General features: G+C 51.8%; 1 protein-coding gene across 2 annotated transcripts; it reads left to right on the forward strand.

Moving 5' to 3' along the window:
* Positions 1-3112: 3112 nt before the first annotated feature.
* UPK3A (uroplakin 3A) lies at positions 3113-25687 on the forward strand. 2 transcript variants are annotated; one of them, XM_027968205.3, is made up of 6 exons: positions 3113-3245; positions 4208-4363; positions 5147-5426; positions 6955-7037; positions 9340-9472; positions 25432-25687. In XM_027968205.3, the coding sequence occupies exons 1-6, from the start codon at positions 3194-3196 to the stop codon at positions 25436-25438; spliced, it is 711 nt and encodes a 236-aa protein (XP_027824006.1). In that variant the 5' UTR covers positions 3113-3193; the 3' UTR covers positions 25439-25687. The 2 variants fall into 2 exon arrangements, with proteins under 2 accessions (XP_027824006.1, XP_027824005.1); XM_027968204.3 differs by lacking the exon at positions 25432-25687 and adding an exon at positions 11455-11815.
* Positions 25688-26794: the final 1107 nt, after the last annotated feature.

Here is a 26794-nt window from a genome sequence, read left to right on the forward strand (position 1 = left end):
TTGTGACCCCATGGACTGTACCCCGCCAGGCTCCTCTGTCCATGGGGATTCTCCAGGCCAGAATACTGGACTGGGTTGCCATTTCCTCCTCCAGGGAATCTTCCCAACCCAGGGATCAAACCCAGGTCTCTTGCATTGCAGGAAGATTCTTTACCGTCTGAGCCACCAGGGAAGCCCATGAATACTGGAGTGGGTAGCCTATCCCTTCTCCAGGGGATCTTCCCGACCCAGGAATCAAACGGGGGTCTCCTGCATTGCAGGCAGATTCTTTATCAGCTGCGCTGCTGGGGAAGCCTGTGTCTCCCTCTACAGAACCACAATCCAGGAAATTAGTGTGTGATCAATGTCATTATCCGATACCCATGCCGTCACTCAAGCTTCTCTCCTTGTCGTGCTAACGGCCGTAGTGCTCATTAGAGCCTGTTTCTCGGGTTGTGTGTGTGTGTGTGTGCTTCTGTTCTGCCGCCCTCACTCAGCATGTGGGCTCCTAGTACCCCCCACCCCAACAGGAAGCTCATGCCCCTCGCAGTGGGAGCTTGGTGCCTTAACCACTGGGCTGCCAGGGAAGTCCCAGAATGTCTGCGTTTTGACTCAGGAGTTCGTCAAGGATCACTCAGTTCACTTAGCTGTTACGTCTCTTTCAAGCTACAGTGATTCTCAGCTTTCTGCTTTGCTGTTTCGTTTTTGCTTTTGCCTTTTATGACATTTTCAGAGCATCCAGACCAGTTGGTTTGCAGAAAGTCCCTCAATTTGAATATGTCTGATTGTTTGCTATAGATTTGACTTCAGTTGGACTTTTTGGTCAAGAAATCCCAAGCTGATGCTGAGCCCTTCCCAGAGCCACGATGCCAGCAAGCACATGAGGTCAGTCCCTCCCATACTGGTGACTTTAGTGAAAGTGGAAGGCGCTCAGTCGTGTCCAACGCTTGGCGACCCCATGGATTATCCAGTCCATGGGATTCTCCAGGCCAGAATACTGGAGTGGGGAGCCTTTCCCTTCTCCAGGGGAATCTTCCCAACCCAGGGATTGAACCCAAGTCTCCCGCATTGCGGGTGGATTCTTTCCCAGCGGAGCCACAAGGGAAGCCCAAGAATACTGGAGTGGGTAGCCTGTCCCTTCTCCAGGGGATCTTCCCAACCCAGGAATCGAACTGGGGTCTCCTGCATTGCAGGTGGATTCTTTACCGGCTGAGCTACCAAGGAAGTCTTATTGGTGACATTAAGTCTTATTATTTTGTTAAGCTGGTGTCCTTAGATTTCTTCGTTTCTTTCTCCCTAAAAATATTGGACCCTATGGTTTTAACATCTGTTTTTTTCTTTTTGGCCATGCTGCGTAGCTTGTGGGATCTTAGTTCCCTAACCAGGCATTGAACCTAGGGCCTCGACAATGAGAGCGCAGAGTTCTAACCACTGAACCACCAAGAAATTCCCTAACATCTTTTGAGATGATTCTTTCTTGAATCATCTATTTCCAGGATGGCTGTAAAATAGTGATTTTTGGTTTTGTCATTCCCTCCCCTTTTATTCACTGGTGTTCTTCTTTGAAGAAGAATTTTCCCTTCTCCTTCAAAATACCTTTTAGGACTTCCCTGATGGTCCAGCATTTAAGACTCCATGCTTCTGATGCAGGGGGTACAAGTTTGATCCCTGGTCAGGGAACTAAGATCCCACACGTGGCACAGCACCCCCCCACACACACACACCAAAAGAAAAGTCTTAAAATACTTTTGAAAGTATCAGTACTGATGGATTTGTATTTTATCCAATGGACTAAGTGTGTTGCTTTTATTATTGATTTTGTGCTCAAGCCCCCTCCCAATCTGGCCGCTGGGAGCCCTTTCAAGATCCTTCTGTCCTTTCCCATCATTCTTCAAGAGCATCTTTACTTTCTAGGCTCCTCTGGACTTTCCCTGTCTCAGTCCTGGAGCAGCCATGTCTCCAGGGTCCCCGGTGCCATTCACTGGGAGGTGGAGTTTGGGGTCTAGGCAAGTTCCTTGCAGCTGGCTGTCATTCCCTCTGGGCCCTCTCAGGAGGCAGAGCTCAGGAGTCATTCTGTTACTGTGCCATAACACAATTACTAATTGAGAACACCACAGAGTTCTTCTCTTCCCCCCACTCCAAATCTCCCTCATCCTAAGGTGAGAACCCAGGTCCTGACAACACCAGTCCCAGGGGACCCCAAAGTTGCTTCCCAAATGTCCTGCCTCCCACCCCACCACTGCCTCACAAGCAAGGACCAGAGTCTGTTTGTCCTTAGAGGACTCTCCACCAAGGGATTGCAGGCAAAGTCCCTCAGATACAGCCCTTTTCTTCAAGTGGTTATGTCATCAATATCATACACAGATCACTAGTTCCTGTTGGATTCCAACTTACATTTTCCTCCATCCTTTTACTTTTATTTCTTACATGTAAAATCTAATATTTAGGGTGTACTGGGTGACGTGCACGGTTCCTGACTCTAGAGGGAACGCTATGGTCCACGTGATGACCCCAACACTACTGTCAAAAGCCCCCCCCCCCGCCCCCACGAAGCAGGCTTAAAACTCTTCTCCATTCCTTTTGAAACAGCCCTGGGCTGGGTGGGAGGACTCCTGTGCTCTGTCAGCCTCAGGCCCACCGGCAGCCTTGGCAAGTCCCTGGCCTCCCCAGACCTTGGCCCTGCACCTGTGAACTGAAAGAGTCACACCAGAGGTCTCCGGACAGCTCATGCCCCCAGGACTTCAAAGTTTCCACGACACCACTTTCACCCGTTAACCTGTTTCACCTTCACAAGAGCCCAGTACATGGCACAGAGAAGGGTTTCCATAAAGAGAATTCCATGGAGGAATTACGGGGCTCTTTACAGTATGGAAACTGAGGCTCAGAGAGGGGCTGGTTTGCCCTCAAGGTCTCATTAGGTGAGAAACGCCCTGAAAACACCGCTCCATCCTCAGTACAAAGCGCTTTGGTCAGGGAACGCAAGGCGGTGGGGCGGGGAGGTTCAGTGGGGATGGATTTGTGCTTTGAGCACTTCGGTCCCGGGAAGCCGGGTTTATGCAAATACCCTGCGAGGAGGCTGAGGATTGGCTGGCTCGGGTCGGGGCGGGGCGTGCCCTTGGCTCAGGGCCGACAGGTGCGCGCGGCGGCGGGACAGGCGCGGTCCAAGCTCGCCCCCTGGACCACCTTCCCGTCCTGTCGCAGCTTCTCCCAGGCGATGCCTCCGCTCTGGGTAGTGCTGGCCCTGGGCTGCCTGCGACTTGGCTCCGGTAAGCGGAGAGTGAGAAGGGTGGGGGGCTCTGTGCCCACCGTGGACGGGGCGTGTCCTGCGTCCCCCATTATCCTGAAGGGTCCTGAAAGGCACCTGGATGGGAACTTGACTTACTCACTACAGGAATAGGCGTGGGTGCCCTGCTCTGCGCCAGGCCCTGTGCAGGCTCTGGGGACCCAGATAGGGCTACTAACAGCTAGCATTGATTAATAAGCTTTCTCTGATGGGAGTTCAAGGGCTCTGTGCTGGCTGTGAGAAGACACAGGAGCTGCTGGAGAGCAGGGGAGGGTCTGGACTAGATTCCTGGTGACGCTTTGACTCGGGAGGGGAGGCACATTCTTAGGTGAAGGAGCAGCACGGGAGGAGGCGGGTGTCAGGGTCTACCCTGGGAACCTCCCGCCCATTGTCCATCGGTGTGGCTGGAGCGTGAGGTCAGGGGATGAGCACACACGTCAGGCTGGGGACCCATGAGGTAAGGCCCAGAGCTTCAGGGCCTCACTGCCCCTCCAGAGAGGCTGGATCGCTTTGGAGAGCAGTGGGGAGCCCCCAAGGGGCCCAGCGGTAAGGGGTTGCAGTCAGCTTTGCAGGTCAGAGAGCAGAGAGTGGGGGAGGGCTGGTTACTAGGGTCCAGGTGAAGAGGGTGGACTCAAACCAGCGAGATGAGTGGGAGGGGCCGTGGGGTTCTTGGCGACCAGATGTCTGTTGAGGGTAGCGAGAGGGCAGCAGTTCAGCCGGATTGCCCGGTTTCTGCTCAGGATGGCTGGGTGAGGGGAGGGGAACAGGGGCTCTCCCCAGGTCTGAGACAAGCTCCTGAGATGGCCTGTGGGGAGAGGGAAAGCCAGTGCCTGGCACCAGCGGGTGCACTGGCCGCAGGCGTGCGCGTGTGGGCGTGCAGATGGTTGCCCTTGGGTGTGGGCAGTTCTGCCGGGGGTCAGCTCCCATCCTTGCTGCCTCCTCCAGGTGTGAACCTCCAGCCCCAACTGGCTAGTGTGACCTTTGCCACCAACAACCCCACCCTCACCACGGTGGCCTTGGAAAAGCCCCTCTGCACGTTTGACAGCTCAGCGGCCCTCCATGGCACCTACGAGGTCTACCTCTATGTGCTGGTCGACTCAGGTAAGGGCTCTGCTGCCCTCGGGCTGCTCAGAAGGTGGCTTTGACCTGTCTGTGGGCAGGAGGGGAGGAGCCAAGGCAAGGGGCGCTCCATCCATGCAATCAAACCACCCCAGGCACCTCACTGACACGGTCTGGTATCTGCTCTGTGCCAGCCCTGGGCTGGGGACATCTGCCCTGGAGGGACATCGAGTCTAGAGGGGGAGATAACAGCGTAGAACACTTACATCCTGCCTGGGGCTTCGCAGACCTTAGAGCTGATCGTCAGAACCTGCCTGCAGGGTGTCTGTTAGGATGCCCGACACAGGGGCAAATAATTGGGGCCTGGAAAGGCAGAGTGACGCGTGAGAGCTCCTGAGCTGGAGAGTGAATCAGGGTCTCTGGTCCTCGAGCTCAAGTCCTTCCTGAGGCTTCCCAAGGTGGTGCAAGATAGGTATTTGGGAGGCGTGCTGGCTCTGGGCCAGCCCCACCTGTTCACTGGCAGCGACCCTGGGGTCCAAGAGGAGGAACCCGATGACTGCCTCTTAGCTTTCAGCCATTTATAGCGGTTCGTGTAGCCCTGATTTTATTGACTGCCTACCTATGCCCAATCCCAGTCTGTGGGCACTGCGGGGTGTTTTCCTCCCGTCTCACAGAGGGTCTAGAGAGATACAGTGAGTGGTCCAAGATCACCCAGCAAGTAAAGAAGAGATCCCAAGACCTGGCTTGGCACTGGCGCAGAGAGGATGCTTAGGGACATTTGTTGAATGACTGAGTGAGTGACTCAGCCCGGCACTGCCTCCACAGCTAGCTTCAGGAACGCCTCTGTGCAGGACAGCACCAAGACCCCTCTCAGCTCGACGTTCCAGCAGACCAAGGGGGGGAGGACAGGGCCCTACAAGACTGCGGCCTTTGACTTGACCCCATGCAGCGACTCGCCCAGCTTGGATGCTGTCTGGGATGTGTCCCGGGCCTCGGAAATCCTGAATGCCTACCTGATCAAGGTGGGCACCAACGGGACCTGCCTGTCGGACCCAAACTTTCAGGGCCTCTGCAACCCACCCCTGTCCGCAGCTACGGAGTACAGGTGAGTGTGAGCAGCTGCTGGAAGATGGCAGGTGAGCCCCAGCCCCGACTTGGTGTGGGGGAAGAGGGCTGCCTAGAGCTGGGTGAAGCGTCAGAGGCCACATTCCTTCAGAGCCTACCACATGCCAGGACCGTCCTGGGTACCGTGAAGGATTCCTGGCTTCCTGGGCGGGCGATTGTGCACAGGGCCCTATGCTCAGAGGGACTCCCTCTTGGCTTAACTCTGCCATCACCATCTTGAAAGCCTTCATGTTTAAACAAGGGGCCACATTTTCCCTTTTGCATCAGGCCCCACAAAGTACACACCTGATCCTGGCCCATCACCCGTGTAGCAGTTTGTTTGACAGGGAAGGAACAGTGGTCCAGAAGCTGAAGGGGGTCACTGTGAGAAACGCTGGGGTTTGGTGTGAAGGCTTCTCCTTGCTCCCTGCAGTGTACCCTATCGTGACCCACCCCAGAATTGAGGGTCCCCAATTCATTTTCACACCCATGTCCTGAGCACCTTCTCGGGGCTGAGTTGGGGGCTCAACGGTGACCTAGGCCCGGGGGGCTTACCCAGTGCCAAGCCTTGACTACACCCACTCCAGTTCCCATGGAGACATCCGGACAGGGGTCTCTGTAGCCTCTGGGCCGCATCTGGGCCCAGGCCATCACCTCCGTCCTCTCACACAGCCCTCTCCTCCCCTCGCCTTGGCCAGCAGGCAGGACTTGAGTCCTGGATGTCCTCGCCCCCGCCCTCAACTCTTACCTCTGACCTTGTTCTTCATGGGAGAAAACCTCTCCCTCCTACCTGAGCCTACCCTACCTAGGGGACTCATCCCAGCCTCTAGAATTCCCATCTTCAAACCTGTCGAAGCAGGGGATTAAGCAAAATCCTGGATGGTATGAAGATTTTAAGGGTCTTCTTTTTTTTTAAGTGTCAAACTAGAGGCTGTTGATTTCTTTGATCTCAGAACATTCATCCTTTTTAACTGAAGGTGAAGAAGGCCTAAGGCTATGGGTATTCTGTACTGGTCGCCTGATCTTCCTGTATGATTTGCAACGCTTGATTGGGATTTTCTGCCTGTAAAGTTAGCCCTTATCAGAGGGCAGCGGTGTTGCAACAGATACTATTCCCTTGGTTTTGTTTTTTTTTTAAGTCACTTTTGTGAGACCAAGGACCAGGCTAGGAACAGAGCAAGGCAAAAATGCAAGGAGGACAAATGGGTCACTACTCCGCAAGTCAGCTAAGAGCATAATATATGTGACAAAGAAACAGAGGGGCTCCCAGAGGGAGAGTGCAGGCTCTGAGGGCTTCGTGGAGGAGGTGTCTGAGCCGGGGAAGCAGCCCAGGGGAAAGGTGATGCCGATGCAAAGTCCAGCAGCAGCCTGCTGCCAGAACACCCCCCTGCCGCCCCACCCATTGTGGCCACCCAGATTTTCATCTCCCACAAGTCCTGGTTCTGCCCCCAAACCCCGCATCGCGCCCCCTCCCCATGGCCAAGGCTCACAGCATGGATAGAAGTCATCCCCGCTCCACTTCTTTCCAGGTTCAAGTATGTCCTGGTCAATATGTCCTCGGGCTTGGTACAGGACCAGACCCTCTGGTCAGACCCCATCCGCACCAACCGGCGTAAGTGGTGGGCGTGGGCTGGGGGTGGTCCTCAAGGGAACCTGGGCAAGCAGACTCAAGCTGTCACTCGGAAAGTTCTCCCCAGACACGGGCAGGTCACTGGATTGATAATTTTCCCCATCCTCGCCCACCCCCTCCCTCCCCTCCTCGAGGGCCAGGTCATGTGACGCAGGAAGGCGGAGGACTCGCGGGTGTTTGGCCCAGCTGGCGCGGGTGTTACGGGCTTCCCTGGTGGCTCAGGGGTAAAGAATCTGCCTGCCAGTGCAGGAGACGTGGGTTCGATCCCTGGGTCAGGAAGATCCCTTGGAGGAGGAAATGGCAACCCACTCTAGTATTCTTGCCTGGAGAGTTCCATGGACAGAGAGGCCTGGTGGGCAACAGTCCAAGGGTTCTCAAAGAGTCACATAGGACTGAGCGACGAAGCACGCACTGGCCAGCTGGACAGGCATAACTGGAGACAGAACCAGCGGGCATCTTCAGCTCTGATGATGCATTTGCCTTTAAAGGGCAGGGAGGTTACCGTGCATTTAGACCCTAACCCACCCCCTTGTTGAACCCTGCCAACGACATCATTATCACCTAAGATGGTTCCAGAGGCATCTCGGCCACAGGGGCAGGAACCCTGGAGGCAGCAGGGTGCCATTCTCCTGGAGAGCCCTGTGGTTTTTCTAAAGTGGGCGTCTTGCAGGCCCAAGCATCTGCCCATGGTCCTGCCTGTCTGTCCTCAAGCCTCCAGCTGTGTTCTCAACACAGATCTGAGGTTTATAAATTCAGAATCTTATCTGTTGAAGCTTAGGGGCAACAGAAGCGATTTCCCAGTATAATTTTGACGACCCGTGACCCTAATTTTAGACCTCCCAGGACTTCCCTGGTGGGCCAGTGGTTAAAACTCCACGCTTTCACTGCTGGGAACCCAGAATCAATCCCTTTTTGGGGAACTAAGATCCCACAGGCTGCATGGCACAACCGAAAAAACCAAAGAACCCCCTTGCCACTCACAGTGATCTTGTGGGTCAATTAGGGCTCGGAGAGGTTGCCTGAGGTCACAGGGCCAGTGAGGGTGCAGATGGGCAGGCCCGGGTGTGACTAGGTGGTTCCGTCCCATCCTCCGGTGACACGGCCACGCTCTGTGGTGCCACTGGATCAACACTGCCCTGGTTCAATCCCAAGTTCAATCCCAGCCGCGGAGCCTCACTGCTGTGTGAGCCCTTCAGGACCTCAGTTTTCCCATCTGAGAAATGGGAAGGACTATCCTTGCCCCGCTTCCCCAGCAGGGCTCCTTTGAGCAGTCCAGATGAAGGCCCCAGGCCCTGCACTCTAAGGGCAGGGCCTGGAGATCAGTCTGCTTGGAGAGTGTGCCCTTGGGGACCAGACAGAGCACGGCTTGAGGCTGGAGTCCGAGTCCCGTTGAACAGGCACGCAATCTCCCTAAGCTGCAGTAAGCAATCTGCAAAACAGGGTCTCGTGGGATCTACCTGGGACACTGGATGGGAAGTGGCCAGCTCACAGGAGGACCTGTAATGATTTGTCCACTTTGTTCCGGTGGGCGACACTGGTCAGAGCAGAGGGAGGCCACGGTCCCCCGGCTTCATTAGATTAGGGACCTCCCAGTTCAGTTCAGTCATTCAGTCGTGTCCGACTCTTTGTGACCCCATGGACTGCAGCACACCAGGCTTCCCTGTCCTTCACTATCTCCCAGAGTTTACTCAAACTCATGTCCATCGAGTCGGTAATACCATCCAACCATCTCATCCTCTGTCGTCCCCTTCTCCTCCTGCCCTCAATCTTTCCCAGCATCAGGGTCTTTTCCAATGAGTCAGTTCTTTGCATCAGGTGGCCAAAGTATTGGAGCTTCAGCTTTGGCATCACTCCTTCAAGTGAACACCCAGGATTGATCTCCTTTAGGATGGACTGGTTGGATCTCCTTGCAGTCCAAGGGACTCTCAAGAGTCTTCTCTAACACCACAGTTCAAAAAAGTCAGTTATTCAGCGATCAGCTTTCTTTGCTCCACCTGTATTTTGTTTATAATTTGTATCCCGTCTTCACCAGAAGACTTGAGACCGTTTATCATTTAAAATCATACAAAAAGGCAGTGATAAGAGGGTGAGAGTAGACACACGCGAGACAGAGCTGGGGAGTGGAATACGGAGGCAAATCTAATTCCGCCTCAGACCCAGGGGGAGGCACTGGCCTGGCCTCGCTTCATCCCTGAGATTTTTGGCCTCCAAGGCAGGCACCCCCAATCCCTGGGAGGAGGCTGGGCAATGCAGTGTCCAGGGAGTGACCGCCTGCCTCCCGCAGTCACCCCATACTCGGCGATAGACACGTGGCCGGGCCGGCGGAGCGGGGGTATGATCGTCATCACATCCATTCTGGGCTCCCTGCCCTTCTTCCTGCTCATCGGCTTTGCTGGCGCCATCATCCTCAGCCTCGTGTGAGTATCTGCCAGCTGGGGGTGGGCGGTGCGGTGCTTGGGGACACACCCCACGGGAACTCTTCCAAGGTGGGGAGAGCCTGGGAGTAAAGCTGCCTTCTGCCCTGGGTGGCGGGGTGGGGAGGGGGTCCAGTGAGATGGGAGAAGGGTCCCGGAGAGGCCCAGGTGAAGTCTTCAGCTAGGTAAGAGGGGCTTAGGGCCAAGGCCCTGTGGGTGGACCCCAGCTGCGACACAGCGGTGCGTCTTGGGCAAGGATTGGGCTGGCCGAAAAGTTCGTTGGGGCTTTTCGTATTGTCTTATGGAAAAACCCAAACAAACTTTTTGGCCAACCCGATATCTTATCCTTCTATGCCTCAGTGTCCTCTTCTGGAAAATGGAGATTCTGATCAATATTGTCTGCCCCGTGGAGGTGCAAGGGATAAGTGAAATAGTCTCTCTACTATACGGGCTACTGGGCACTCAGGCGGTGTTGTTCAGTCGCTCAGGCGTGTCCTGCTCTCTGCGACCCCATGGACTGCAGCACGCCAGGCCTCCCTGTCCTTCACCTTCTCCCGGAGTTTGCTCAAATTCGTGTCCATTGAGATGATGATGCCACCCAACCATCTCATCTCCTGTGGCCCCCTTCTCCTCCTGCCCTCAATCTTTCCCAGCATCAGGGTCTTTTCCAGGGTCAGGGTGGAATCCAAGTACTAAACAGGTCTTAGCTTTTGTTATCAGGATGGGGACACTGAGGTCTGTGGTGGGAACGGAGGCCCAAGGTCACAGAACCTGTTAAAACAGAGCTGGCCCCAAGCTCCCAAGTCACCTGAGTCCACTGACAACTCTGATGTGTGTCTATTTAGGTTAAGGCTGGAGGGGTCCCCTGGGGTGTCTGGAGCAGCTAACAGAGCTGCCTGATGGGAAGACAGGCATGCAGTCACAGGATGGAGCAGGGAGTGAGTCAAGGCACCCACGGGTGCAGGTGCTGTGGGAATCCAGAGGAGAGCAGTGCAGATCCTCCCTGGAGTATCAGGGTGGGCTTCCTAGAGGAAGGGACAGCAGGAACAGATTCTTATCAGGACTGGGATGAATTGAAAATTCATGTCGGGTGCGCATCTCAGCAAGAGAGGCAGGAGACCCAGGCAGCTTTAAAGAAGGAGAGGGGGGATGCTTGTCCCAGTGTGAGTGGAGAAGGTGGATGGAAAAGCTTCTTGGAGTGGGTGAAATTAAGCGAAAAAGTAGAATTAGACAGGCAGATTTAAAGACGTGGGGTGAAAAAAAAAAATAAATAAATAAAGACGTGGGGTGGGTAAAGGACGGAGTAGGGAGACGGCAGTGACCTTGGAAATCATTGCTCTCTGACATTTAGGTTAATAAAAACAAATAGTAGATGAGATTAGCCACCAAGGGACTGGTCTGTCTGACCAGATCTGGGAGCAGGTGGGATGTGGTCACGTCCCTCCCTCCCTTTGGGCAGCATCCTAACCATGGTCCTGTTATCTGACTTCCGTCTGGCTCTTCCATTGGTCTCTCCTAGCTCCCACATCCCAGTTCCAGCTGCCCACCGGTCCCCATTCTTGCCCCAGACACACCCCAGGCCTTCCTATCAAATGCCTGCGATGCCTTTCTGTGCTTCCAGTCTCTTCAAGGCCAGACTAACTGCCCCCTCCTCCAGGAAACCCTCCAGTGGCTTCCCTCCCCAGACTTGTCTTCTCTGCCTGGTCATTGTGTGCTGTGGTCTGTCTCCCATAGAATCTTAGCTCTTTGGGGACATTTCTCCAGCTCAGTAAGACTTGTAAATTGTCTACCCAGTTCCAAAAGAGTTACACTCTCCTTAACGCAGGGCCTGGCACACAGGAAACAGTCCAGAAAGACTGGTCTTTTGAATGAAGGCCTAAGGTGACCTCTGTGAAAGCCACGTCCAAGTAGAAAGGTTCCTGCCCAGCTGAGGGGGCGGTTAGCTCTGTGCCCCTAACCCCGGCTCTGCTCATCTCCTCTGTCAGGGACAGGGGCGATGCTGACGGGGCAACAAGCCACGACTCCCAGATCACGCAGGAGGCTGTCCCAAAGTCCCTGGGGACCTCGGAGCCTTCATACACGTCTGTGAACCGGGGGCCACCCCTGGACAGGGCCGAGGTGTATGCCAGCAAGCTCCAGGACTGAGCCTAGGCGCCTCTTCTGGGCAGCCACAGTCCCTCTGAGGGCCTTGCCCGGGGGTCTGTGGGGAACAGTGTTCACATCCGGACCCCATCCAAGGCGACAAACACAGGCCTGTGGATCCAACTACAGGAAAGCGCTTAATAAAACCTTCCCGAGATTTTGAGTTCAATAAAGATGTACAGAATGACTGAGATGCTGAATGAATGAATGAGTCGCTGTCATTTTGAGGCGTTGCATTGTTTCTCCAGGGGGTGGGGGCAGAGCTTTCAGTCAAGGCGAGGGTGCAGAGGGTAACGAGATCAGGGCTGGTGGCATGCCTTCGCTGGAAGATGGGAAATCAGCGCCCCCATGGATGGGCTCACGGGAGCTTTAGGGGCCAGCCTATGACAGGTTCAAGTACATTCTGGTTGTTATGTCCTTGGGCTTGGTGCAAGACCAGACCCTATGTTCAGACCCCATCCGCACCGACCGGCATAAGTGGTCCTCCAGGGAACCTGGGCAAGCAGACTCATGCCGTCACTCAGAAAATCCTCCCCAAGGTGGGAGGGGGTGTTCAGGATGGGGAACACATGTACGCCCGTGGTGGATTCATGTTGATGTGTGGCAGAACCAATACAATATTGTAAAGTAATTAGCCTCCAATTAAAATAAATACATTTAAATTTAAAAAAATTCTCCCCAGACACGGGCAGGTCACTGGATTGATAATTTTCCCCATCCTCGCCCACCCCCTCCCTCCCCTCCTCGAGGGCCAGGTCATGTGACGCAGGAAGGTGGAGGACTCGCGGGTGTTTGGCCCAGCTGGCGCGGGTGTTACAGGCTTCCCTGGTGGCTCAGGGGTAAAGAATCTGCCTGCCAATGCAGGAGACGTGGGTTCGATCCCTGGGTCAGGAAGATCCCCTGGAGGAGGAAATGGCAGCCCCCTCCAGTATTCTTGCCTGGGGAATTCCATGCAGAGGAGCCTGGTGGGCTGCATCTAAGGCGTCTCAAAGAGTCAGATAGGACTGAGCGACTAAGCACGCTCGCACACCAGATGGGGCACACATGTGGTTGGTTATTAGATGCTGCTTGGGGTTTGCTGGCTTTGAGGTCCTGGAAACCAGTCCGGGCCCAGAGCGCGCCTCTGTGGGCAGCTCATCCTATCTTCGCATTCCCCTCTGCCCCCGGTCAGCTCTTTGTCTCTGGAGCTCAGCTTCCTCATCTGCAAATAGGCTGATGTAGACAGTTAACTTAAGGGCGATGCACACCTGGGTCCCTTCACAGCTTTCTCTGAGGAGCTCCCCAGAGGTGACACGGAGGAGGGGCACCGAATCCTCCTGGGGGGCGGACGGGCCCTGCCAGTCTCTGGTCTCCGCTCAGTTGACTCAATGCTGTCTTCTGAGCCAGGCAGCAAGACTGATTCCCTTTCTGGGGTCTCCAAAACAAGCCGGCCCTACTTCCCATCACTGGAGGAAGAGGTTGGTCAGGGGACTTCCCTGGCAGCGCAGTGGTTAAGATTCCCTGCTTCCAATGCAGCGGGCAGGGGTTCGATGCCTAGGCGAGGAACTAAGATCCCGCACGCCATGGGGTGGCCAAAAAGGAGAAGAGTTTTGTCATGGCAGGTTTGGTGAAAGCAGGAAGCTACCTGACACCGTGAGAAAGCGCCCCCGCGCTGACGGGGTGCTCTCAGGACAGCGGACCGTCCTCCAGGGCCACGGATGCTAGATGTGTCCAGAGGCACCGGAGGGGTCCACAGCTGACAAGGCAGGAGGCCCCCGTGGAAAAGGGGTAAACCATCTTTGGGGAGCTGGGGATTGGGGCGGTGAGCTTGGATTCAAGGGCAGAGGTCAAGCATTTGCCAGCTTCTGCTGCTGCTGCTAAGTCGCTTCAGTATATCACTTCGGTATGGGTTGCCATTGCCTTCTCCGTGCCAGCTTCTAGCCAGTTCTAATTAATCAGCAGAACAATCCAAGCTGCGGAGCAGGGGGGTGGTAGGGGTGGTGGGCAGGAGAGGCTGGGCTTGGCGCCTGGGTTCTGGGCTGGACTCAGACTTCCCAGAAACGTTTAATGATACACACCCACAGAAGTGACTTTTCTGGCTCCGTCTCAGATTCTGAAGGAGCCCCTCCTCCCATGACTGAGAGGCCAGGGCTCCCGTGCTGAGTTTTCCACCTCTGCACAGATGTGGCTTCCCCTCCCTCCCACCTCAGGCGTGGTTCGTCAGTGAGCCAACCACGCTAGCCAGGCTGTGTGACTGGGGGCACGGATATACCCTCTCTGCGCTTCTCTGACTGCCTTTGTGCATAGAAAGCCAGGCTGCTTCGAAAGGTTGCTCCAAAATAGGTGATTTTTTCTGAAATATGATAAATCCCAAGGGAATGTCATTCAATTAAATCCACCCAAACCCTGAGCCCCAAGCTTAGGAAAGCTTGGAGTCACCCATCTGGTCAGAATAGGAATGCACAGAGGAGTTGTCAGAGGTGAGACCCTGGACAGAGCATGGTCTGACCTTGGACACACAGGTCAGGCTATGCTGTAAGAACCAGAGGTGGGATGCCCCTCCCCACCCAACCAGGGCAGGCATAGCCAGGAGGGCTTCTTGGAGGAGGCAGTGCTTTTCTCAATTTCCTCCTGTCTCTAACCCAGAGCTCCCGAGGTCAGAGGTCATGTTCCATGCCCTGTCCCCGATAGACAGGTGCTCATTAAAGAGTAAAAAATTCCTGGAATGCCATATATATTTCTTGTTTCTCCATTTTTAACTGAATAATTCTAAATTTGGCAAGCAGTGGCGCATATAGTCTGCTTGACAAGAGAGAAGGGGCTGAGCTGCTCTTTGGCAAGGCTCAGTCCGGTCCCCTGCAAGTTTCTTGGGAGTGCTTCCTTCAGTCTCCTTCCAGCCCCTCCCCAGAGCCCGTGATACCACCACCGCGTCCTGTCCCTTCTTGCCACTCCCCCATCAACTACTTTTGCTTTCTGATGCTAAAGATTCTATAGCACATTCTATGATTTCATATAAATGGAACCACATACAAAGGTCTCTCTTTGTCTGGCTTCGCTCCCCTCAGAATGATTGTTTTGAAGGACTTCTCTGGCGGCCCCATGGCTGAGACTCCATGTTACCTATGCAGGAGGCCTGGGTTCGATCCCTGGTCACGGAACTAGATCCCACATCCCAACTCAGAGTTAGCATGACGCAGCTGGAAGGTCTCACATGCCACAGCTAAGAAATGGTGAGGCCAAAATAATTAAATAAACACCCAAACATCATTTTGAGATGCACCGTACTGCAGTTTGTGCTAGCATTTGGCTCCTGTTAACTGCTGAGCAGGACTCCGCCGTGTGAATAGTCCACAGTTTGCGGATCCATCCTTCCCCTGTTGATGTGCCGTCTGGTTGTCCCAGTTTGGGACTGTTATGACTAAAGCTGTGATGAAGATTCGTGTACAAGTTCCTGCATGGACCCTTGTTTCACTTCTCCTGGGTAAATCCCTAGGGGTGGAACCATGAAAAGCCTTTTTACTTTGAAACCATTAGAGATTCACAGGAAGTTGCCCCAAAGCCACGGAAATACAGGGAATAGCTGTGGACCCTTCTCCCAGTTATCCCCAGTGTGAATATCTTGTATAACAATAGCATCATTATATCAAAACCAGGAAGTTGATATTGGGAAAATCCACAGAGTTTATTTATAGTCGCCCAGTTTTACAAGCACGTATGTGTCTGTGTGTGCTCTGTGCGATGTTATCCCCTGTGTAGATCTGTGTCACTCCTACCACAAGCCGTATAGAGAACTGTTAATATTGTAAATCAGAAAGAAAGCCAAAGTTGCGCAGTCGTGTCTGACTCTTTGCGACCCACTGGACTGTACAGTCCATGGAATTCTCCAGGCCAGAATACCTTTCCTTTCTCTAGAGGATCTTCCCAACCCAGGGATCAAACCCAGGTCTCCTGCATTGCAGGCGGATTATTCACCAACTGGGCTATGAGGGAAGCCCCTATTAGGGGGAAAAAAAAAGATACAGAACTTCCCTGGTGGTCCAGAGTTTAAGAAACCACCCGTCAGTGCAGGGTTCAATCCCTGGTCTAGGAAGATCCCACCTGCCTCTGGGCAACTAAACTCAGGGGCCATGACTGCTGAGCCCTCGCGCCCGGGAGCTCATGCTCTGCAAGTGCGAAGCCTGAGCACGGCGACGAGAGTAGCCCCTGCTTGCCAGCGAGGCAGAAAGCCCACGTGCAGCAGCGAAGACCCAGCACAGCCGAGAAGCAAATGCAGAGTAAATAAAATGTTTAAAAAAGAGAAGAAAGAAGATAAAGAACGCTCCATCACCACAAGGCTTCTTCCTGCTACCCCATTTATAACCTCCCCCCAAACCTCTGGTAATCTCTGATCTACTCTGTCCAACTCCACAGTGTGTCTTTTAAGAAATACTGTGTAAGTGGAATCATAGTGCATATTCCCTTCTGGAAAACAATTTTTTTTCTCTTTTGCAGCAGCATAATTCACTTGAGGTCTGTCCAGGTTGTGGCAGGTGTAAACAGCGCATTCCTCTCCAGGTTGCAACAATGTCCAGGTGTAAACAGCACATTCCTTGCTATTGCTGAATCCTGTCCCGTGATGTAAACAGATCAGAGTTTGTGCTTCTGTTCTCCCACTTGAAGCACCGCTTGTTTGTTTCCAGTTTTTACCTGTTGTGAATACAGTTGCTCTGAACATTTATGTCAGGCTCTTGCTTGAACATAATGTTAATTTTTCTGGGGTGAAGACCTAAGTGCTGCTGCTGGATTGCGCGGGAAGTGCATGTTTACTTCGGAAAGAAATCGCCAAACCATCTTCCAGAGGAGCCGGAAACCATTTTACAGTCCCACCAGCAGTGTACCGGTGACCAGTGTCTGCACATCCTCACCAGCGCTTGGTGTTAATATATTTTTTTTAATTTTAGCCACTCTGATAGGTGCGCAGTGGCTGTACACCTTCACATTCCCACCCCCTGGTGTGAGAGTTCCTTGGCAGCACTTGGTATGGTCTGGCTTTTAAATGTTGGCTGTTCTGTACAAACAGCTCATGGAACTCAACATCAAAAAAACAGACAACCCAATTAAACAATGGGCAGAGAATCTAAATCAACGTCGCTCCAAAGACATTCAGTTGGCCAAGAGGCAAAAGAAAAGAAGCTCAACATCATTAACTATTGAAAGCGAAAGTGCTAGCTGCTTTTTGCAACTCCATGGACCGTAGCCTGCCAGGATCCTCCGTCCAAGGAATTCTTCAGGCAGGAATACTGGAATGGGTAGCCATTCCCTTCTTTAGGGGATCTTCCTGACTCAGGGATTGAACCCAAGTCTCCTGCTCTGAAGGCAGATTCTTTACTGTCTGTAATTATTAGAGAAATGCAAATCAAAACTACAAAGTGGTATTATCTCACACCAGTCAGAATGGCCAGCATCAAAAAATCTACGAACAATAAAAGCAGGAGAAGGTGCGGAGAAAAGGGAACACTCATGTACTCTTGGTGGGAATGTAAATTGATACTGTGGTCAATTTAAAATTCAATTGACCACTGTGAAGAGTACGGAAGTTCCTTAAAAACTAAAGGCAGAGCTATCGTATGAGCCAGCAGTCCCACTACTGGGCTTGTATCTTGAGAATATCGTAATTCAAAATGACATGTGCACCCCTATATTTGCACTAGCAGCGTTTACGAGGGACAGGACACGGACACAGCCTAAATGTCCACCAGCAGAGGAATGCGTAAGGGAGCTGTGGGGCACACACACAGAGGAACAGCACTCAGCCAGAAGAGGACGGAAACGGGGTCATTTGCAGACACGTGGGTAAACCTTGGGATTGTCACACCAAGAGAAGTAAATTAGAAAGAGAATACTGTATATTAACGCATGTATGGGGCATCTAGAAAAATGGTACAGGCGTAGGGAACAGAGGTGTGGACCCAGAGGGCGAAGGGGAGGGTGAGACAAAGCTTAGGACTGACAGACACACACTCCCGTGTGTGAAATAGACAGCTAGTGGGAAGCCGGTGTATACCACAGGAAGCTCAACTAGGCGCTCCGTGATGACCTGGGGGGGATGGGATAAGGGAGAGAGGCCCAAGAGGGACGGGATGTGTGTGTACATGTGGCCGTTCCCTCGACTGTACAGCAGACACTAGGGCAACATCGTGAAGCAATTTTACTCCTCCCCGAAGATACTGGCTCTTTCATGCTGTTCAGGGGGTTCTCAAGGCAAGAATGCTGAAGTGGTTTGCCATTCCCTTCTCCAGCAGACCACGTTTTGTCAGAACTCTCAACCATGACCCGTCCATCTTGGGTGGCCCTACACGGCATGGCTCATAGTTTCATTGAGTTAGACAAGGGGAAAGGAGTACGTCAAGGCTGTATATTGTCACCCTGCTTATTTAACTTATACGCAGAGTACATCATGAGAAACGCTGGGCTGGAGGAAGCACAAGCTGGAATCAAGACTGCTGGGAGAAATATCAATAACCTCAGATATGCAGATGACACCACCCTTATGGCAGAAAGTGAAGAGGAACTAAACAGCTTCTTGAAGAAAGTGAAAGAGGAGAGTGAAAAAGTTGGCTTAAAACTCAACATTCAGAAAACGAAGATCATGGCATCTGGTCCCATCACTTCATGGGAAGTAGATGGGGAAACAGTGGAAACAGTGTCAGACTTTATTTTTGGGGGCTCCAAAATCACTGCAGATGGTGATTGCAGCCATGAAATTAAAAGACGCTTACTCCTTGGAAGGAAAGCTATGACCAACCTAGATAGCATATTAAAAAGCAGAGACACTACTTTGCCAACAAAGGTCCATCTAGTCAAGGCTATGGTTTTTCTAGTGGTCATGTGTGGATGTGAGAGTTGGACTGTGAAGAAAGCTGAGCGCAGAAGAATTGATGCTTTTGAACTGTGCTGTTGGAGACTCTTAGGAGATCAGTCCTGGGTGTTCTTTGGAAGGACTGATGCTAAAGCTGAAATTCCAGTGCTTTGGCCACCTCATGCGAAGAGTTGACTCATTGGAAAAGACCCTGATGCTGTGAGGGATTAGGGGCAGGAGAAGAAGGGGACAATAGAGGATGAGATGGCTGGATGGCATCACCAACTCGAAGGACATGAGTTTGAGTGAACTCTGGGAGTTGGTGATGGACAGGGAGGCCTGGCGTGCTGCGATTCATGGGGTCACAAAGAGCCGGACATGACTGAGCGACTGAACTGAACTGAACTGTGGTCCATGTGATTAGATTGGTTAGTTTTCTCTGACGGTGATTTTCAGTCTGTCTGCCTTCTGATGGAGAAGGATACGAGGCTTATGGAAGCTTCCTGGTAGGCGAGACTGACTGACAGGGAAACTGGGTCTTGTTCTGATGGGCGGGGCCATGCTCAGTAAATCGTCTGAGCATTCTGGTGGCCTGTGGTGGTTTTGATTTGCATTTCCCAGTGATAACACTGAGCATCCTTACCAGGCTCCTCTGTCCATGGGATTTTCCAGGCAATAGTACTGGAATGGATTGCCATTTTCTTCTCCAGGGGATCTTCTCGACCTAGGGTTCGAACCCGGGTCTCTTGCATTGTAGACAGATGCTTTACCATCTGAGCCACCAGGGAAGTCCAACACTGAGCATCCTTACAGGTCATTATTTGCTGTTCATATATTTTCTTTGATGAAACCTGTTCAGATCTTTTGCTCAGTTTTAAAAAACTGGGTTGTTCATCTTATGATTGAGTCACGAGTTCTTAGCATATTCTTGATGGGGTCCTTAGCTGGATATGTGTTTTTCCAGTGGTCATGTATGGATGTGAGAGTTGGACTGTGAAGAAAGCTGAGTGCCGAAGAATTGATGCTTTTGAAGTGTGGTGTTGGAGAAGACTCTTGAGAGTCCCTTGGACTGCAGGGAGATCCAACCAGTCCATTCTAAAGCAGATCAGTCCTGGGTGTTCTTTGGAAGGACTGATGCTAAAGCTGAAACTCCAATACTTTGGCCACCTCATGCGAAGAGTTGACTCATTGGAAAAGACGCTGATGCTGGGAGGGATTGGGGGCAGGAGGAGAAGGGGACTACAGAGGATGAGATGGTTGGATGGCATCACCAACTCGATGGACATGAGTTTGAGTCAACTCTGGGAGTTGGTGATGGACAGGGAGGCCTGGTGGGCTACAGCCCATGGGTGGCAAAGAGTCTGACAAGACTTAGCAACTAAACAACAACAAACAATGCATGTCTGTGTCTCTGGACCACACCCTGCATAGGTAACACACAGCGCACACCCTCAGCCTGGGGGCACACTGCCTTATGACACATGCTTGCTGTAGACATTCTAATGGAAAAGAGGCCAACAGTTGGACATGACTTAGCCACTGAACAACCATGAGCCTTTTGAATCCTCCCCACACCTCCCCCTACATTAGCTTCCCGTAGAAACTCCAGGTGCTGGACCTGTGTCTGGGTAGACTAGCAGGTAGGACTGCGATGCTAGCCCTGGGCAGCAGGCGGGGTATGTGTGTCTGGCTGGATGGCTTTGCTGGCAGAAGGGAGGAGGGGAGCTTGGCAGAAACACCTTGGAAAAGTCTCCCTGGCCTCCCTTCTCTGCTGTTCCATCCTCCCCCACTGTACCCCAGCTCTAGCTCAGGCCTCATCCACACAGGCCTGGAAAATTTGCAACAGGCTGCTCCCCACTCAGCAGTCAAGGACCTTGCTTCCTTAGTTCGGTTCAGTTCAGTTCCTCAGTAGTGTCCAACTCTTTGCGACCCCATGAATTGCAGCATGCCAGGCCCTCCTGTCCATCACCAACTCCTGGAGTTCACTCAAACTCATGTCCATTGAGTCAGTGATGTCATCCAACCATCTCATCCTCTGTCATCCCCTTCTCCTCCTGCCCTCAATCCCTCCCAGCATCAGCGTCTTTTCCAATGAGTCAACTCTTCGCATGAGGTGGCTAAAGTATTGGAGTTTCAGCTTTAGCATCCGTCCTTCCAAAGAACACCCAGGGTTGATCTCCTTCAGAATGGATTGGTTGGATCTCCTTGCAGTCCAAGGGACTCTCAAGAGTCTTCTCCAACACCACAGTTCAAAAGCATCAATTCTTCGGCGCTCAGGCTTCTTCACAGTCCAACTCTCACGCCATACATGACAACTGGAAAAACCATAGCTTTGACTAGATGGACCTTTGCTGGCAAAGTAATGTCTCTGCTTTTTAATATGCTATCTAGGTTGGTCATAACTTTTCTTCCAAGGAGTAAGCATCTTTTAATTCCATGGCTGCAGTCACCATTTGCAGTGATTTGGAGCCCAAAAAATAAAGTCTGACACTGTTTCTGCTATTTTCCCATCTATTTGCCATGAAGTAGCAATGGATGGACTGGATGCCTTGATCTTCGTTTTCTGAATGCTGAGCTTTAAGCCAACTTTTTCACTCTCCTCTTTCACTTTCATCAAGAGGCTTTTTAGTTCCTCTTCACTTTCTGCCATAAAGGTGGTGTCATCTGCGTATCTGAGGTTATTGATATTTCTCCCGGCAATCTTGATTCCAGCTTGTGTTTCTTCCAGTCCAGTGTTTCTCATGATGTACTCTGCATTGCTAAAGCTGAAGCTCCAGTACTTTGGACACCTCATGCGAAGAGTTGACTCATTGGAAAAGACTCTGATGCTGGGAGAGATTGGGGGCAGGAGGAGAAGGGGACAACCCAGGATGAGATGGCTGGATGGCATCACAGACTCGATGGACGTGAGTCTGAGTGAACTCCAGGAGATGGTGATGGACAGGGAGGCCTGGTGTGCTGCGATTCATGGGGTCGCAAAGAGTCGGACACAACTGAGCAACTGAACTGAACTGAACTGACTCTGCATTTAAGTTAAACAAGCAGGGTGACAATATACAGCCTTGACGTAGTCCTTTCCCTATTTGGAACCAGTCTGTTGTTACATGTCCAGTTCTAACTGTTGCTTCCTGATTTGCATACAGATTTCTCAAGAGGCAGGTCAGGTGGTCTGGTGTTCCTGTCTCTTGAAGAAATTTCCAGTTTGTTGTGATCCACACAGTCAAAGGCTTTGGTATAGTCAATAAAGCAGAAGTAGATGTTTATCTGGAACTCTCTTGCTTTTTCCATGACCCAGCGGATTTTGACAATTTGATCTCTGGTTCCTCTGCCTTTTCTAAAACCAGCTTGAACATCTGGAAGTTCATGATTCACAATAGTGTATACACTCACGCAAAAGCACGTGCATTCCAGACACACTGGTGTGCCACCGGGCAGCCCCTACTGTGTGCCCAGGAGAGCACCGTTAGCACACAGATGAGTGGGGTCAGTCTGGGGGCTCAGGGAGCCGCGTCGCGGTTTCACATGCACACGTGTTCGCTCCTGTGTTCAGTGCACGCTGAATGAGGAAGGCCGAGATGCGGAGTCCCGCACCCCACAGGGCCCACATCACGTGACACTGTCCTCACCCAGCGCCGCGCCGGCCCCTTGCCTCCCTCTTGCCTCCCTGTCCCGCCACTGCCTCATCTGCCCTGAGTGTGTGCAGAGCTGCCAGGCGGCAGGGCCTCCGGATGATTTTCCACAGCTTGAGAGAAGCTTCGTGTCTCCGGGATACAGGGGAGGGGAGGAGAAGGGAAGGTTCCCAAGGATCCCTTCTGCTGGCTTTGTCCTTGTAAGGCTTCTTGTGCCTTCTTTGTGACCCCATGGACTATAGCCGGCCAGGCTCCTCTGTCCGTGAGATTCTCCAGGCAAAAATATTGAAACTGGAGTGAGTTGTCATTCCCTTCCCCAGGGCATCTTCCCAACCCAGGGATCATACCCACATTGCTGGTGGACTTTTTACCTGCCAAGCCAACGGGAAGCTCCAAGCCAAGGGGAAGCCAGGAAAGGCTTCCTGGCTGAGCTTTTTGGTGGAGGGTTGAAACTTCCACCCTGTGCCTTGCCTGGAGCTGAACTGATTATTCCAGCTCCACCACCCTGTCACGCCCGGCCCAGGACCCCACTGAACCTTGGGTTGACCTCTGACACACCCAGCCCACAAGGTCCTGTTTATAAGATCCAAGCTGGGGCCTGGGACCTTAAGGGCAGTTCAGTCCAGTTCAGTCATTCAGTCGTGTCCGACTCTTTGCCACCCCATGAATCGCAGCACACCAGGCCTCCCTGTCCATCACCATCTCCTGGAGTTCACTCAGACTCACGTCCATCGAGTCTGTGATGCCATCCAGCCATCTCATCCTCGGTCGTCCCCTTCTCCTCCTGCCCCCAATCCCTCCCGGCATCAGAATCTTTTCCAATGAGTCAACTCTTCGCATGAGGTGGCCAAAGTACTGGAGTTTCAGCTTTAGCATCATTTCTTCCAAAGAAATCCCAGGATTGATCTCCTTCAGAATGGACTGATTGGATCTCCTTGCTGTCCAAGGGACTCTCAAGAGTCTTCTCCAACACCACACTTCAAAAGCATCAATTCTTCAGCGCTCAGCCTTCTTCACAGTCCAACTCTCACATCCATACATGACCACAGGAAAAACCATAGCCTTGCCTAGACGGACCTTTGTTGGCAAAGTAATGTCTCTGCTTTTGAATATGCTATCTAGGTTGGTCATAACTTTTCTTCCAAGGAGTAAGCGTCTTTTAATTTCATGGCTGCAATCACCATCTGCAGTGATTTTGGAGTCCCAAAAAATAAAGTCTGACACTGTTTCTACTGTTTCCCCATCTATTTCCCATAAAGTGATGGGACCAGTTGCCATGATCTTTGTTTTCTGAATGTTGAGCTTTAAGCCAACTTTTTCACTCTCCTCTTTCACTTTCATTAAGAGGCTTTTTAGCTCCTCTTCACTTTCTGCCATAAGGGTGGTGTCATCTGCATTTCTGAGGTTATTGATATTTCTCCCGGCAATCTTGATTCCAGCTTGTGTTTCTTCCAGTCCAGTGTTTCTCATGATGTACTCTGCATAGAAGTTAAATAAGCAGGGTGACAATATATAGCCTTGACGTACTCCTTTTCCTATTTGGAACCAGTCTGTTGTTCCATGTCCAGTTCTAACTGTTGCTTCCTGACCTGCATACAGATTTCTCAAGAGGCAGGTTAGGTGGTCTGGTATTCCCATCTCTTTCAGAATTTTCCAGTTTATTGTGATCCACACAGTCAAAGGCTTTGACATAGTCAATAAAGCAGAAATAGATGTTTTTCTGGAACTCTCTTACTTTTTCCATGATCCACCAGATGTTGGCAATTTGATCTCTGGTTCCTCCGCCTTTTCTAAAACCAGCCTGTACATCAGGGAGTTCATGGTTCACGTATTGCTGAAGCTTGGCTTGGAGAATTTTGAGCATTACTTTACTAGCGTGTGAGATGAGTGTAATTGTGCGGTAGTTTGAGCATTCTTTGGCATTGCCTTTCTTTGGAATTGGAATGAAAACTGACCTTTTCCAGTCCTGTGGCCACTGCTGAGTTTTCCAAACTTGCTGACGTATTGAGTGCAGCACTTTCACAGCATCATCTTTCAGGATTTGAAACAGCTCAACTGGAATTCCATCACCTCCACTAGCTTTGTTCGTAGTGATGCTTTCTAAGGCCCACTTGACTTCACATTCCAAGATGTCTGGCTCTAGATTAGTGATCACATCATCATGATTATCTGGGTCATGAAGATCCTTTTGTACAGTTCTTCTGTGTATTCTTGCCACCTCTTCTTAATATCTTCTGCTTCTGTTAGGTCCATACCATTTCTGTCCTTTATTGAGCCCATCTTTGCATGAAATGTTCCCTTGGTATCTCTAATTTTCTTGAAGAGATCTCTAGTCTTTCCCATTCTGTTGTTTTCCTCTATTTCTTTGCACTGATTGCTGAGGAAGGCTTTCTTATCTCTTCTTGCTATTCTTTGGAACTCTGCATTCAGATGCTTATATCTTTCCTTTTCTCCTTTGCTTTTTGCCTCTCTTCTTTTCACAGCTATTTGTAAGGTTTCCCCAGACAGCCATTTTGCTTTTTTGCATTTCTTTTCCATGGGGATGGTCTTGATCCCTGTCTCCTGCACACTGTCACGAACTTCATTCCATAGTTCATCAGGCACTCTGTCTATCAGATCTAGTCCCTTAAATCTATTTCTCACTTCCACTGTATAATAATAAGGGATTTGATTTAGGTTATACCTGAATGGTCTAGCGGTTTTCCCTACTTTCTTCAATTTAAATCTGAATTTGGTAATAAGGAGTTCATGATCTGAGCCACAGTCAGATCCCAGTCTTGTTTTTGTTGACTGTATAGAGCTTCTCCATATTTGGCTGCAAAGAATATAATCAATCTGATTTCGGTGTTGACCATCTGGTGATGTCCATGTGTAGAGTCTTCTCTTGTGCAGGAGCTGTGTTTTAAGGGCAGGAGTACAGTCATATAGGGTAGGGGGTCCCTGAAGAAAGAACCAGGTGTAGCTTTCTTGACAGAAGAGAAGCCATTTTTGGCTTAAGCCTTTTGGGGATCTAAGCCTGGCCCTTGAACAAGTCTCAGTAATCAAGGATCTTAAGACAAGTGAGGGAACAAGGGAAAAGCTGTCAAGAAACAATAGTCGGTGATAAAACAGAGTCCCAGCTCCTCCTCGGCTTCCCTTGTGGCTCAGATGGTAAGGAATCGGCCTGAAATTCAACAGATCTGGTTCGATCCCTCGTTTGGGAAGATCCCATGGAGAAGGGAATGACTACTGTCTCCAGTATTCTTGCCTGGAGAATTCCATGAGGAGGAATGGTGGGCTACAGTCCATGGGGTCGCAAAGAGTTGTACACAACTAAGCAACTGAACTGAACTGAACGCAAGCCCATAATATAATACTGTCTTTGCCATCTGCAGGAACTAAGGACCCGCCCAGGGGGAGGATGGAAAGATGATGTTGACCCTCCTGACCTCAATCAACCAAGGCTCGGACTCTGCTGATTTTTGTCCCCATTCAGTGCAGAATCCTCTACTCAAGCCCCTTCTAGAAGATGCCTGTCCCCTTAGCTTAATACTTCACCAATTTTGCTTTTCGGGGAGACACTGCTTTGGAAAGACCCCTGATGGTTTTCCTTACTTGCTGCAAGTGAGAATAAATCCTTCCTTCTCCCACTGTTTGGCTTAGCTGTCTTTTGGCTTGACACCCCCCAAGAGGTGAGCCCAGTTTTCAGGTAACACGGGTGCTCAGGAACCGAAACACACTGCATCCCGACCCCTTGTCCAGGGCAGGAGGGACTGTATGCAGTGCTGGTTGTGCTTCCCATCCGGAACAATGTCGGTGACTTTCTCACCTTCTTCCTAGGCCTAAAGGAACACAGGAAAGACCTCAGGTAAGTGCTGGCACCCACAGGAAGCCCGCCTCTCCCCTCTTCCAGTGGCCTGAGGCAGCAGCCCCCACAGCGCTCGGGGCTCTGGGGCCCCCAGAGAGTTCACAAGCAGAACTTCCCCCCGCAAATTGGACGCTTCCTGTGGGGGTGGAGACAGGGTGGGCTATGTTAGCCAACTTTAAAATCAGCTAGGGGGCGAGGTGGGGGGAGCAAAGAAAAAGTGCTAAGGAGAGATGAAATAGCCATTAACTCTGGCTACCCGGGGCTGGGTAGGGAGTGTGGGCTCAGGAAACATGGGAAGGCTGGCAAGAGCAAGTGGTTAAGTCTTGGTCGGGGCAGGGAAAGGCTTCCAGGGGCAGACAAGGGAGGAGAGGACTATCAACTGGAGACACAAAATCAGCTGGGCGTGTCCCAGAGACTCACAGACCCGAGCCCTAGTTGTTCCCATTCCCGGTCTCCGGGTGAGTGTATTTCTTAATAAGAGCATGGGTGGACACTCACTCATGCACGACATTTGGGCAGCAGTGAAGTGACTTAGCAGCAGCAGCAGCAGCGTGTGCCCAGAACTGTTCTAGCTTCTGGTTTCCCAGGTGGAGGATGGTGGAGGGTGGGGTCCCAGGGTTGGACACCAGGAACAAGGTCCTGGCTCCCCCGGGGAGGGCTGGGGAGACACAAATAACTACTGAGCGTTGTTTCAGGGCTGTAGGAACTCTGAAGGAAAAGAACCTGGGGTCAGTGGAGTGAACTGGAGGTTTTAGCCAGGCAGTTGGCAAGCAGGGGACCTGAGATCCACCTGGGTCTGGACCCATCTTGGGTTGGAGAATTGAAGCTGTGCATGAGTATGGTGCGGGGCCTGGCTGGAGAGAAGTACCTCCGATCCCACTTAATGTTCT

Source organism: Ovis aries, chromosome 3 (genome assembly GCF_016772045.2).
Source record: "Ovis aries strain OAR_USU_Benz2616 breed Rambouillet chromosome 3, ARS-UI_Ramb_v3.0, whole genome shotgun sequence".
NCBI classification, from domain to species: Eukaryota; Metazoa; Chordata; class Mammalia; order Artiodactyla; family Bovidae; genus Ovis; species Ovis aries.